The sequence below is a fragment of the Malania oleifera genome, chromosome 2 (assembly GCF_029873635.1).
Source record: "Malania oleifera isolate guangnan ecotype guangnan chromosome 2, ASM2987363v1, whole genome shotgun sequence".
NCBI classification, from domain to species: Eukaryota; Viridiplantae; Streptophyta; class Magnoliopsida; order Santalales; family Ximeniaceae; genus Malania; species Malania oleifera.
The window spans coordinates 16090748-16105371 of NC_080418.1; the positions used below are offsets into that span (position 1 = coordinate 16090748).

Sequence of the window (14624 nt, forward strand, 5' to 3'; positions counted from 1 at the left end):
TAGAAAGTAAATGATATTTTTATTCAAATTAAACACTTTTGGATCAGATCGGGTTTATCCGACGAATATCCGTCAATCCAGTTAACGTTTTTTTTTTTTCTTTTTTTTTTAGAAACAATGATATTTTTATTCAAATAACTGAGCTGTGAATACTACGTGATTTAGAGAAGATACAAGTAGGGATATTTAAACACGATTATACGATATAGGCAATAATAAATAAGATATCATAAATCTTATGATTTGAGATAAAATCTTATATTGTTGACATATAAACTTCTTTTGAATCAATATGTTCAGATTTGTTATAATATATGATTTTAAACAATTGAATTTGGATCTTTCACGTTCTTTAATTTTTATTGTGATGATTTTTTTTCGAATCTTAATCATTTGAAACTGCAGTGAACAAATGTTTCAAATGTAATCGTTGACGGTTTGATGAACGATTAATTTTTAATGTTTACAATTTTACTTACATAAATTAAGAATTATTAATTAGTATAAATAATTGAATGATTGATACAGTTATTAGATAAATTAATACACAAACTAATTACAAGTTATCGTATACAATTTAAATTATTATAATATAAAATAAATTATTAATAAAATTATATTTGAGAATGACTTATTAATTGCCTATCTGCCATAAATTATTGGACCTGAAATCGTCTAATTCGTCATTTAAGCTAATCAAATATGAATTATGATTTTTTCGTCCAATAATTCATCTTATCCGTTACAGTTTTCCGATCCAATCCACTTTTCAGGTTTACTCCAACGTCTTCCTCGTGCCCTCCATATAGAGTCTAACCCCTCATTATTCTATGGCCACGCGTCGCTGCTCACACCACTGACGTGGCCTCCCTCCTGTTCCTATACGGACAACCCAACTGCCCTGTCCCACCTCCTCCCTCACTGCTCCTCGTCTCCACTCTCTTTCTCTCTCCTCTCTGGATTCTTCTCCCTCTCTCTCTCTCTCTCGATTCTTCAGACGTTGCAGAACAACTACCACTGCCACCTGAGCGCCGCCGCGAGGGGCCTTCCTCCGTCGCTAGCAGGCATAGCACTGCCGCCTTCGGGACCTGGCGTTCGGAAGGGCGGGTCGTAGGGGGGTTTCCTTTTCCAGCGTAAGCATGGGCGTGCCGAGCGACGACGCCGTGATGATTCAGAGGGGGAGGGTGCCGGAAGAGCCCTGCGTGATCACGGTTAATTGTCCGGACAAGACCGGCCTCGCGTGCGATATCTGCCGTACAATCCTTGATTTCGGACTTGGCATCACCAAAGGAGGTGATTATTGATAAATGCTGTTTTGCCCTTTCCCTTAACGCGGTTTTGGTTACTCTTTGTTTATTTATTTATTTTGTAGTTTTATGGATTTTGCTTCTGTGTGATCCCTTGAGGCTTTCTATGCTGTATTCCTGATTATGTCTGGCTTTGATTTTTGAGCTTATGAAGTTATTCTTCATTTCATTATAGGAACATCCGTGTTTTTCTGTAATTTTGTTTTTTATATTTCTGGTTTTTTCTTTTCAAGATTGAGGATGTCGACTCGACGGGAATATGTGATTTTGGTTATGCAGCTGGTTTCAATTTCTATTTTCATCTTCCTTTTGTGATCCTTGTAATTTGGCAGTAATTGGACTATTGGTTGCTAGTACTTCTGCTCCTTATAAAGATATAACATCTGTTTCTGAGTTTTGAGATTAATGTGCATGACCCATTTTTTTTATTTTTTGGGTTTATTATGGCAAAAGATTTAGGGGCCTTTTGTCAAATTTAAAAACACGAAAATAGAAATTGAAACTGAAACTGAAAAATGAATATATAGAAATTAAAAACTGGAAATTGACAGCTATATTCTCAAAAATGAAATAAATTGAATATAGATCAATTAACAATTTTTTAATCCTATCGCAATTCAATCACTTTAAAATTTTCATCATCAAGAAGTCAGCGATTTAATGGTACTAATATCGGACCTTATTAAATCAAACATTAGAAATAAATTGAAATCCCAAATAATGAAATATGGTTTGAATGATGAAAAAAACAACCAAATTGCCAATTAAAAGATACTATAATAAGAAATGGAAATTACTTTATAATTATTTTTTTAAACTCACTCTTTAGTACTCCAAGACCAAACATGAAGGCTGAAAATGGGGATTTCTATTGGATATTTTTATTAGTTTTTAAAACTTTAAAAATTTTGGAAATGTTTTTATTTTGATTTTATTTTAAAGTCACATGTCAATTTTATTTTCTTTTTTTTTCCCCATGAAAAGTTGTGCATACATAGATCTAATTGACAAAAGTGAGATCTGGGTATTAAAATACTGTCATTATAAGTAAAAATCAGAAAATCTCTAGTTTTAGTACCTTTTGTGGCAACATTGTTGTGAATGTAAAACATATCAGTGAAAACGAATTGAGGGAAGTGAGTTAGAGTAAGCAGAGAAAGCTGAGAGAGTTGAGAGACTTTTGAGTACACCTATTTATGCACAAAGGAGGATTAATCACTCAAGAATAACTGCCACAATCATTCTTGAATTTTGCTCCTGATTTTATGGAGAACCATCTGCAGGCGATTAATGAAATAGAAGAAAACTGCCACCTAAAAAGAATAACTCTTGCTTTAATTAGGGTACAGACCCATCACACATATGGATACGGAAAGAGAAATTGAAAACTAGTAGCATAGACAAACGCTAGTTGTTCTTTGTATTGCAATGATACCAAACCACTGCTCATGAGATGGGGCTGTGGAAGAACATCAAGAGGGATTGGGTAGCATTTTACTCTGGAATTGCATTTAAAGTTGGGGGATGTAGGGATATAGTTCAGTTATGGCAGGATGTGTGGTGGTAAAACTGCTTTGAAGACCATTTTTCTGGGCTCTTTAGGCTGCCCACTGACCCTTGTGATGGAGTGAATTATCAGCCACAACAGAGGAGGGTGGGGTGGGGTGGGGTGGGGTTAGGCCACTGTTGGTGGAGTTGGTGGGGGGTTGCAGGTAAGAGTTGGTCAGGTGAGATTTAGGCTTAGAAGAAATCTAAGTAATTGAGAATGGGGGGAATGCCTCATTTTAGGGAACCTTCTTAACAACAGCGGGGTTAAACCCTTGAAAAAAGGGGAGAGAACAGAGTAGGATGGCCTCTGATATTGCATTTATATCATACTATTACAGTTTGCTACCTGAATGAGGGGTGGGCAGCTGGGTTTGCGGACTTCTCTTGGAAAGCAATTTGGGAAGAAAAGGTATACTCAAAAGGTTGCTGTTAAAGCTTGATATACATTGTTGGTTCACAACCTATTAGAATTGTTAATTTTGTTATTAATCTGTTAATTAGTTTAGTTGTTAATTTGTTAGTTATTATTTCAGTTGTATTTTTCATTTCATATACTAGTATAAATATTACTGTAAAGATAACTTTAATTCTGGAATAATACAGATTATTTATTTTAACATGGTATCAGAGCATTTTCCTTCCGCTCTCTCTCTCTCTCTCAGTTTTAGAGTTCTTCCGCTATTCCCTGCGAAGAGTTCATCTTGCGATCTCGCCTCTCAGAGCACTCTTCTCAGAGCACTCTTCGCTCTACTCTGCCGCTCTCTCAATCTCAACAGGCTTTGCGATCTCTTCTCGCTGCAATCCCTCGCGTTTGCCATGTCCGCAGCTCCAGATTCCGTCAATGTCGTTGCCACCGGCAGTGATGACTTCAAGTTCAGCTTCTAGCATTTGAAGAGCAAGTAAATCGTTCTTGCAATCAAGATTCATGGGTTCCCATTCACGATCAAGATCACTCCTCATGTTGAAGCCCTTGAAGCTTCTTGATGATGCCTCTGAAACCAGGTTCTTGGAACCCCTCACCGTTCTTGTGTTGGGCAGTAACCACGGCTTTGTTGCAGACATTCGCCTCTGAAACCGAGTTATCGAAACCATAGTTCACCCAGAGTCGTGGATTCCTTACTGCTTTGTTGCTCTGGAGGTGCCGAAGAGTCGGATGGGCGAGGCGTTCTGTATTTTGCGAGATTTGAAATTGCCTATCTCAACGATTTTCTATTCTTGTTTTCTTTGTTTGGGCATTTCTCATTTCGTTTTCGCTTCTTTGGTTTCTTCTTTCCCCTGTTGGTGATTGCGTCGCTTCCCTTCCTCGGATTTTCTGCTTTTCTGATTCTTGCTTCCGCATATATTTTTTTTTTCTTTTCATTCTCCCATATTCTGCTCTAGAATTTTGGGAATTTTCTGCTCTAAACTTCTGCTCTGGAATTTTATGCTTTGGAATTTTATGCTCTGCAATGCTGCATATCCTACTCTAAAATTCTGCACTGGAATGCTGCATATCCTACTCTAAAATTCTGCTATGGAATGCTACATATCCTACTTTAAAATTCTACTTTGGAATTTTCTTCATTTCTTTCTTCAAGTTTTTATTACTTGGAAAATTGCTGATGATTCTTTCTCCCATATTCTGCTCTGGAATTTTGGGAATTTTCTGTTCTAAAATTCTGTTCTGAATGTTTTTTTCTCCCATATTCTGCTCTGGAATTTTTGGGAATATTGTTTAGTATGGTTTCATTTCCTGTGTGTGCTCCAAGTGTTCGAAAGAATGACACAAAGGAGCTGGTGATTCACAATGCTCCGGCAATTGGAACAAGATCAAGACCTGTCTCGCGGTTTGCGTCAAGCTCGGTTAGGAGTATGTCACCGTTGATTAGTTCTTCGCCGCCCGAATTTCGCCTCTTCAGTTTGGGTGTTGCAAGCCTCCATCAGTTTGTAGATATACTTTCGTGAACCCAATTACAAGGGTGAATCCAGTGAACCAAGCATCGGCTTCTTGGTCTTGTTCAGGTTTTTCTTTGAAGTTTGGATGGAATTTTGTTTTATCTCTGATTGTTGAGCAGGGATGTTGTTTGTTGCTATTAGTTTAAAAAAAAAAAAAAAAAGGTGGCAGTTGGAATTCTGGAACAGGTCTTCAGGAAATCCCTTCCATATCTGCTGTTCCATTATCTCAATTGAAGTTGATTCCTGTGATTGCCGGTTAGGAGCTTTGCACTTCAAAGTGACTTCGCAGCTCTCCACTCTATCTCTGGTTTGATCTGCTAGTCTGTGTCGTCGTCTCCGTCTTGTCTCCGGCTCACTTGTATTGGGTCTGATCTGCTGGTCAGCCATTCCCGGCTATGCCGTGTTTCATCACTCCTTCGTAGAGACAATTGATCTCTTGGAGTTTCTTGATTTTGAAGGAAATTTTTACAGATTTTTCCTTCGTTTTGGGCCATATTTTTGGTCTTCACCTCGCAGCAATTTTCGTCATCGCTGGCACGTCTCACCTGCTTTATGCATTGGCATCTTCTCCTACGGATCGTCTCCGTCGCTGCCGTTGCCTTCTCTGCTGCTATCATGCTTCACATTAATGGAGTTTTTTTTTTTTTTTTTCATCATCTTTTTACTGCAAGATGGTGATGTGAAATCTTTATTGTTTTTTGGGTGTAAAGAGACAGACAGTCATCTACTTCTTCATTGCAATTGGATGAAGACTGGAGCATGATTAATTTTATGACTTGGAATCATGTGGGTGATGGTTAAGGAGGTGGTCCAAGAAATTGAAATGCAGGAAAAGAGATGAGATTTTCTGGGATTCAATCCATCTTTCTCTTTCCTGGCTGGTTTGGATAGGGAGGAAGAAGAGCATTTCTAGGAAATGAGTCATCTTTGGATAATATTGAGAGTAGATGGACTTCTGTGTTAGAATTTTTGGACAAATGGTGCTTTTTGTGATAGCCCTATCAATTTATTCAGTTTGATGTGTTTGAACTCAGATTATGATCTTTGTATATTGGTGTCTCCAGCTTGGAGACCTTCTCTAATATATTTTTTCGTACTTAAAAAGAAAATTGTGGTTCTTGATCAAATTTAATTATCCACAAGTGGCTGTAGTTGTTAAATAATAAAAATATCCTGAATTTAAAATTTTTATTCTCATTTACTCTGTCCCATGCCTTGGCTTATATGCTTCTCTCTTCTGGAAACTTTTCTTCTTGTAGATATCTCAACTGATGGAAAATGGTGCTACATTGTACTATGGGTGGTTCCTCGTTTGGGCTCGCTTATCGTCAGATGGACAAATTTGAAAAACCGTCTCTTATCTGTTTGTCCATCATGTTTGATTTCATATTTCTTTGACCAGCCAGCTACATGCTCCACTTCTTCATCAGTTTATCTGTTGAAGTTTTTTTGCCTTGATCGAAAAGGACTGTTACATGGTAATAGCAAGTGTGTTAATATATACTGTTCTTCATTTGGGTTCTGTGTGTAGCTATATGTCGTTCTAATTAATATGATTGCATATTTTCGTTAGATGTTACACAAGTCCTTTGTGAGCTTGAGCTTACAATTCAAAGGGTGAAAGTGATGACTACTCCAGATGGCAGAGTCCTGGACCTCTTCTTTATAACAGATAATATGTGAGGGTCTCTTTTTTGGGGTTCTTTTGATTTTTGGATGTGAAAATATTCAATGCTTGTGAATGCACCTCGTGCTGTACAGCATTCTATGCCATACTGAACATGTGATAAGTAGTCCTTTTTGGCAATGTGAAATAACTTTTCATGCAGGTTCATGTGGCTTGCTTGGGATGACTTGTAAGAGTAACTGACTGTTGACCCAAATAATTTTTTTTTTCTAAATTTCTATGATAAAGTTAGCTATTTGATTCATTAGTAACATACGCCATCCGAATCACCTGTTAATGAATAGCATCTATTTCCTATATATTTCTTTAGCTGAGGGCTAACTTGCCGCATCTGGGATATATTTGTTGTTTTATTTGGTTTACCATTATAAGTATTTTTGTTCACAAATATAAACATATATATTATTTAAGATATTAATATGGAACATAATGTGCATATTAATCTTTTTCTTATTAGGAAAAAAAAGAAAAAAAATGTATTTTCTCATGTGCTTGTGGTTATTTAATTCTTCATGGACCTATCTTTGATTTTTATTATTTTTCTGCTTGAAGTGTGCATTGGTGCTTCCCAATTGTGCTCACACTGAAAATCCTTTCGTTTCCTGAAAGATTAACATCCAGCAATGAGTGAAACACTTGAGATAGCAATACCGTGGAGGAGGATGGACAGAAATTGGCTAGACCTAGATTTCAGTCTATTTGTTTGAGGCACTGTTTATGCTTGCCATTCATAAACAGTCACCCGTTTCTTTTTTAAGATGACTGTTAAGGTTGGAAGTCTACCAGTTATTAATCTCCATTATCTGGCACTTTGTTTCAGGGAGCTTCTACACACAAAAGATAGACAAGATGAAGTATTTGAACAGCTGCATGCTGTTTTAGGCGAATCATGTATCAGCTGTGAACTTCAGTTGGCAGGCCCTGAGTATGAAAATCTTCATGGTATCTCCTCTCTGTCTCCAGAAACTGCTGAAGAACTGTTTAGATGTGAGATGTCAGATAGGGAAATCTGGTCACAAGCGCTTAGCCCCGACTTGGTGAAATTGAAGAAAGCTAATGTAACAGTAGACAATACATTAAGCCCAGCTCATACGTTGCTTCAGATACACTGCCCTGATCACAAGGGTCTCCTTTATGACATTCTACGAACTTTAAAAGACTGCAATATTCAGGTACTGACTGGTATGCTGATGGGTTTGGCATGCAACTTTCTAATTAGAATCTAGGTACACTTGGCATGATCTTGGTCAATCTACATTGGATTTAAGCTGTCTTCTTGAGAATGGTCACTTACTCTGAACTGTCATGCTTTGTTAACGTGGCCTAGATTCTCAAATCCTGGTAAGGGTAGAATAATGGTGGAAGTGTCACCACCTCTGTAAAAGAGGTAACCTATTTATTAAAATTCAACCATCTGCAGACCTATTCAGTGATTGGTAGTTCGCAACTATTCAGGTTGCAGATCTGTGTGGATTAATAATTAATCTCTAGAATCATTCTCTGCCCATCAATACAGACAATTTAGGTCAATTAAGTGGTCTGGTTTGGTTAGGTTATGCACTGTAGCATCAACCACAAACAGTGAACAAACTTCTTCATTTTGTTTCTATAGGCCAATGGATTGCCCGTCTGCTAGAGATTTCTCCAGAGTAACACTCACAGAAGAGATTCCAATTAATAAAATGTCTTCCAATAAATTTGGTCAACCTTAAGGTCTGACTTACTCTATGGCTAGATCAAAAATTTAAAATTTCACATTTCCTCTGCATTTTAATTCTAAATTGCATGCATGCTTATTAAGCTCTCATAAACAGTTTTATGTTTTATAATATTGTTGTTTTTTGTGTTTTCCTTTTATTTAGATAGCTTATGGTCGATTTTTACCAAATGCCAAAGGTTATCGTGATCTAGATCTATTTATCCAGCAGAAGGATGGCAAAAAGATGGTGGATCCAGAGAAGCAAAGCGGATTGTGTTCCCGTTTGAAAGTGGAAATGCTTCATCCATTGCGCGTTATTATTGCAAATCGTGGGCCGGATACTGAATTGTTGGTTGCCAACCCAGTAGAGCTATCCGGAAAGGGAAGACCGCGAGTTTTCTATGATGTCACTCTTGCTTTAAAAATTCTTGGGATCTGCATTTTCTCGGTAAGAAAACAGGACATTAGATAGGAAATGATTTGTAATTAATGTGAATTCACTATATTGATTATTGAAGCAAATGATAATGGTCTTGGCCCACAAGGATTTAGGGTTCAACTTTTTGAGGCACCTTTTATGAAACAAACTGTAATGATGAGACAATACATCATTGGAGTTGGGCTGAGATGGTGAAACCGGAACTGGAATTATGTTGGTGCTAGATTGACTCATGAATTTGAAAAAAATTCCAAGTGATGAAACCCCGAGTGGTCTTGAATTCCTTTCTACACAATTAAAACAAATATCTTGAATCACTTCCCTATTGTCAAATTTTAAGTTGAATGCTCAAAAGTACTTGCAAAATTTTTGTCTCTTGGCTTGCAGGCTGAAATAGGAAGGCATTCAATGTTGGATCGTGAATCGGAAGTCTACAGGTTTCTTTTGGAAGAGAATCATGAATTTCAGATGTCGAATGTTGTAGCTAAAAATCAGATTGTAGATAGAGTCAGAAGATCATTGATGGGCTGGTGAACCAATCCATTTGCTTTATAAGCTTCAAGAATCTCTCTTTCGAGTGAATAGGGCTCAAAGAAAACTTTGAATCCTATGCGCGGGGCATCAATATCTGTTTATGGTTCGAATTCTCAAATCTGCTATGATGTGTAATTAGGTGCTGAGATTTCAATTTGTAAATTTCATTTAGAACACGAACGCCATGTTTTCCATTTCCAGAGGTGCATTAATTCAGTATATTGCTAGATTTACTCATCAAATAGGATGCAGCTATTATGGTGGTGTGCAAATGAACAAGAGGATTTAACTGCGGAAATGAGTAGTTGGATTTGTTTTGGAGAACCTAGAGAGGGCTTGATGGCAAAGCAATTCAGCAATAGTGTTAGATTGGTTTTCTTCTTTGTACGTTTGGTTCGTGGCCATTCCCACCTGGCAATGGAATGGCATTGGCAGAAAATTAAATTTATCGCTTGATTAGATTTATATTTTTTATTTAAAATTTTATTTAATTTCTTTTCTATTTCAACAGTAGGAGGGAAAGATACGAGTCTTAGAAAGCCTAATGTGTAAATGAGTTAAAGGGTGCATGTTGCTCCACATTCTTCCCAAAGCATGCATTTCCTAGTAACTCTTTAATCCAAACCTTTTAGGCTTAGTTTGAACTATTTTGTAAGAAAAAAAAAAGACAGTTTGGTGCACAAAGCTCTTGTATATGTAGGGTTGGGGGAAGGAGCGGACCATAATGAGTTTGTAGTACGCAATCTTATCTTATATTTTTGTAAGAGATTTTCATGCCTTGAACCCATGACCTGTAGTAGGTCATATAGCAACAACTTTATCGTTGCGCTTAAGCTCTCTTTCTAAAAAATAATTTGTGACTAAAACTTGTTTAAAATATTGTTGTTTAGCCTTAAAATTAAATTTAATTTGAATATTTAGAAAATAAATTAAATTAAATAATTTATTAAAAATGAGGTAAAAGATTTTATTTTATTTTTTTAAAATTTGATAAAAAGACACTGATCTATCTTCTATGAGGTTTTACAATATCATGGGCTTCTTTTAAGATTTTAAAATCTTACAGATTTATTTTGATATTTGATATTTGGGATATTTGTATTTTTTAAAATTTAATCTTTTTTTATTATAAAAATACAAGGATTTAATGTCTGTTTGGTTAACCTGAGAGAAGGTTTGTGAAACTCTTGAAATTTCAGAAGAGTTTCTTAGAATTTTCAAAATTTTAAATGAGGTAAGTGTCTTTTTTAATTAAATGCTAGAAGAAGTCCGTGTCTTTTGTACAAGAAAGCTTGTTCTTAACTTTGAATAGTGTCAAATTTATCATATTTTTTAATATAAAATTATTTTAAATTTTTATTAAGTCAACAAAAATTTAAATTTGAGATTGGAAATCCATGCTAATGGAAAATCTAATCTCATGCTCCATGGAAGAATATGGTAAGAGATGTAAGATGCCAAAAAAGTAGCCAGCCAAAAAAACAAAAAGTGGAATTAAATAAATACGATAAAAGGGCTACCAGACCCATTAAAATAATGCGAATCGCATTATTATAATCCATTTTTCTCATTTGCATGTGGGTCCAAATGTTAAAATAAACTTTTTTCATATAAAATAAACTCTTTTTGTAGATGGATGCTAAGTATAATACAAAAATATTCTATGAATATGAAACAAATTGTAATTTGTGTGACAATCAAGAATCTAATTTATTAAAATCCAATCCGTGTGACACTCAAGGAAATAAATTTAAATATTTATGACAATTAAGGAATTTACTTCTTATAATCCACTAATGACAGACTCTCATGATGTTTTACAAAACATAAATTTAAATATATTACTTCATCATAAATTTGATCCATTCTCAATAGTGGAGTTCAGACTTTTTTGAAAAATTATATAAATTTTCAAATATTTGAAGGCAAATCGCCACTAGTGATTGGGTTTTCACTTTTTTGAGAATAAGATTACAAAATTTTCTAAATATTTGAATAGCGTATCAAATCATGTGTAATAATTACAAAACATAGTAAAATAGTCAACCTTCTAGAATTTTACTCAACAAAATACAATTCCATGACGAGCTGGATCATTTCACCGAATCTCAAATATATATATATATATATATGAAAATTATGCTATAATTTAAGTATTCTCCGAGAATAAAGGTGAAACATAAGAAAAAGACTTGAGTTGTCTACTAAACAAAAATATATATATAATATAATAATTTTAATATTTAAAATTTTACATAATCATTACATTATTTTTTTACTTTATTATATTTCAATTTTGTTTCATTTATTTTATTCCCAACCAATTGTATTTTGCAAACCAAACATGACACTAGAATTAGCTGCTACCTTAAAATTTGGTAATGCACTATTTTTCTATAATTAAAATTCTAATAATAGTCAAATATCTTTGTTTATATTTATTGTTATGCAAAACATAGGGTATTTGAAATATTATAAGGTAAATAAACTATAACTATAACTAGGGGTGAGCATAATTCAGTTTTAACCAAATTAATCGACCGAATTCGGTCGGTTTGATTCGGTTAATTTGTAGCTCGGTTCGGTTCAGTTTCAGAATGAGGTAAATTTGGATATTTGATTTTCAGTTCGGTTATCAGAAAAATATAATTTAGTTAACCGAATTACCTAAATTTTAATTAATTAATAATTAAATATAAATTATTAAATTATATGATTTTATGCTAGGGTTCCAAACTTCCAATGTTCCATTCCAAGATTCCCTTCCCATTCGGCCATTCCCATTTTGGCATACAAATTATATATTCATATTTTTTTTTCTATAATTAATTTTAATATTATTCGGTTAAATTCGGTTAATCGAATTACTCGACAATTTGGTTCGGTCGGGTATGGTTTAGTTAAAGAGCTCAATTCGATCGGTTTTGTTATGGGATGGGGTTAATCGAAAAAAAAAAATTGGTTAATTTAATTAATTAACCAAATTGGCCGAACTAACCGATTGCATACAAAAATAACAATAATAAAAAAAAAAAAAAAAAAAGCTATAAGAAAAAGTTCATGATTTGTTTGATACACAAAAAATAAATATTTATAATTTTACGTATTAATTATTTAATTTTGATTTTATTATATTCCTGTTATGAAAAATATGGATGTCACCCCATCTTCCACCACTTTGGTTTTTCTATCCCAATAAATGTCTTGTTATCCATAATGTCCTATAAAAGTACACCCTACCCCTCATATTTGTATACACACATTGCATGCTTGTATACACCCTTGCATGCTTAAAGTAATTAGGGTATATAGAAAGAAGATGAGAGGTAAAGAGAAGAGAAATATCTTGTACAAGGCTGGAGATATTTTGTTCAATAGTCGGTTCCAAATCATCTTATAATTCCTACTGAGATAGTGAAGTTTTTTATCCCATCTGCCCGTGGAGTAGGCATAGGTGAACCATGTAAATTTATGTCTCATCTCTATTTATTTTCCTGCATCTTTAATAATATGTTATCAGTACAAGACTATAACCAACTGAGTTATTTTTTTAATTTTTATTGAATTTATTTATTTCTTGTAAGTTTTACTCCACGAGAATATAATATTCTTCAGAAGAGAATATGTCTTTTAAAGTTTAAAGAATACCAATCTTTAGAACAAATGGTAAGATAGTCCTCCTAAAGAGGCTATATATTTAAATTTCCCGAAGAGATAGTCCTCCTAAAGAGGCAATATATTTAAATTTCTCGTCTACATATTTAGTCTCCCAAAGAAATAGACCTCCTAAAGAGACAATATATTTAAATCTTTCGTCTATATATTTAATATCCCGAAGAGAGAGACCTCCGGAAGAAGCTATACATATATCTAATCTTCATAGAAGATGATAACTATTTACTTCTTGAAGATTGTATATTTTTAACCTCCCGAAGAGATGTTCAAATCGACCTCATGAAGAGGTAAAATGTTTATCCTTCAGATGAGGTAGTATATTAAACCTCTGGAAGAGAAGGTAAATATTGCCCAATTTAATATTATAAATTCGAATCATACTCCTGAAGTGTACAAATTGAGAAAAATAAAATAATGTTCCTGAACAAACATACTTATATACCCGAGAAGGGTGAAAATAATATTATATTATTATCTTAGTTTTACTTCAATGTTTACATTTTAGTTTCTAAATTGTCTTATTATTGTTAATTTATTCAGATGTCGAACTTAAGTAAAATTGAATTTGTTACCCTTGATATCAAAATCAACAATTATTTATCATGAATTCTTGATATTAATATCCATTTAAATGCAATGAACTTAGGAAATACTATTTTAAATAGAAATACCGCATCCCTGCAGGATCGCGTAAAAACAAACAAAGAACAAGTGAGAGTATAAGCTTTGAATGAAGAAAATAAATGCCCAAAGATTAAAGGGCTCTCTTTCAAAATGACTTTTCAAAGATATGTAAAATAGAGAGGAAGTATGAGTAGTATACTTCGAAAAAAATTGAAAGAATTTGACCAAAATGAATATAAAAATTTAAGAAAAATTTCTTAATGATTTTGCTATTTAGCTAACTAATTAAGACAAATGAAGGAATATATATAGACTTGGGGAAAAGTATGACTGTTGGGGACACGGAGGTCATTTTGGAGAAAGATTAATGATGTTTAGTTTAAAGATAACCTCGTTTACTGCAGTAAAAAATTGACCAACCTGAGAGGTTCGGTCGACTAGATTTAAGGTTTGGTCGACCGGGGTGCTTAGTTCGATCGACTAGGATGAATTTGAACTGGGAAGATGGTCGACCAATCAAAGGCGATTTTGAACCCTCCGAGGTTTATTTGACTAGAAATGAGTTCGGTTGACCGAACTTAAGTGTTTGGTCGACCAAGTCAATTTTCTACTAAAGGTTCGGTCGACCAGGCCATTGGGATCACCCCACGTGTCAGTTTGGTCGACCATAGTGTTGCAGCTCATTTTGAGGTCAGTCGACCGAAGGGTCAAACCATTGACCTTGGGGAGGTTCAGTCGATTGAAATCCTCTGTGTATTAGAGTTCGATTGACCGAACATGCCAAAATTGGGCATTTCAATCCTATTCCTCTTATGCAACTCTTTTTAATCACATGATACTTAATTCTAAGACAATAGGAGATTTTTTCATGCAAAACTTTGGGTCCTATGGTCATTTTAAGGTCTTTGAGCATATACCCCAAAAAATCTAGCATTGGTCGACCGAATCCTTAGATCCTGTGGCTCCCTATGGTCAGTCTATGGTCATCACTAAGCTTTTATCCATATCATGCATGCAATGTATTAGTACAGACTAAATTGAAAATTAAATGCAATATAATGAAATTTAAATGTCTTCTTCTTGATCTTTTGCCCTTCTCTTCATGGAGTACGCCACGTATATGTGCATTAAGATCCATCTTGGCCTCCATTTCACTTAAACCTTATGTGAACTAAA

The 14624-nt window shown here is 34.5% G+C and overlaps 1 protein-coding gene across 3 annotated transcripts; it reads left to right on the forward strand.

The window, feature by feature from the left end:
• Positions 1-832: 832 nt before the first annotated feature.
• Positions 833-9391, forward strand: LOC131149558 (ACT domain-containing protein ACR9). 3 transcript variants are annotated; one of them, XM_058100105.1, is made up of 6 exons: positions 833-1293; positions 6050-6268; positions 6364-6469; positions 7298-7649; positions 8340-8624; positions 9003-9391. In XM_058100105.1, the coding sequence occupies exons 1-6, from the start codon at positions 1140-1142 to the stop codon at positions 9147-9149; spliced, it is 1263 nt and encodes a 420-aa protein (XP_057956088.1). In that variant the 5' UTR covers positions 833-1139; the 3' UTR covers positions 9150-9391. The 3 variants fall into 3 exon arrangements, with proteins under 3 accessions (XP_057956088.1, XP_057956090.1, XP_057956089.1); XM_058100107.1 differs by having other exon boundaries at positions 8406-8624; XM_058100106.1 differs by having other exon boundaries at positions 853-1293; positions 8403-8624.
• Positions 9392-14624: the final 5233 nt, after the last annotated feature.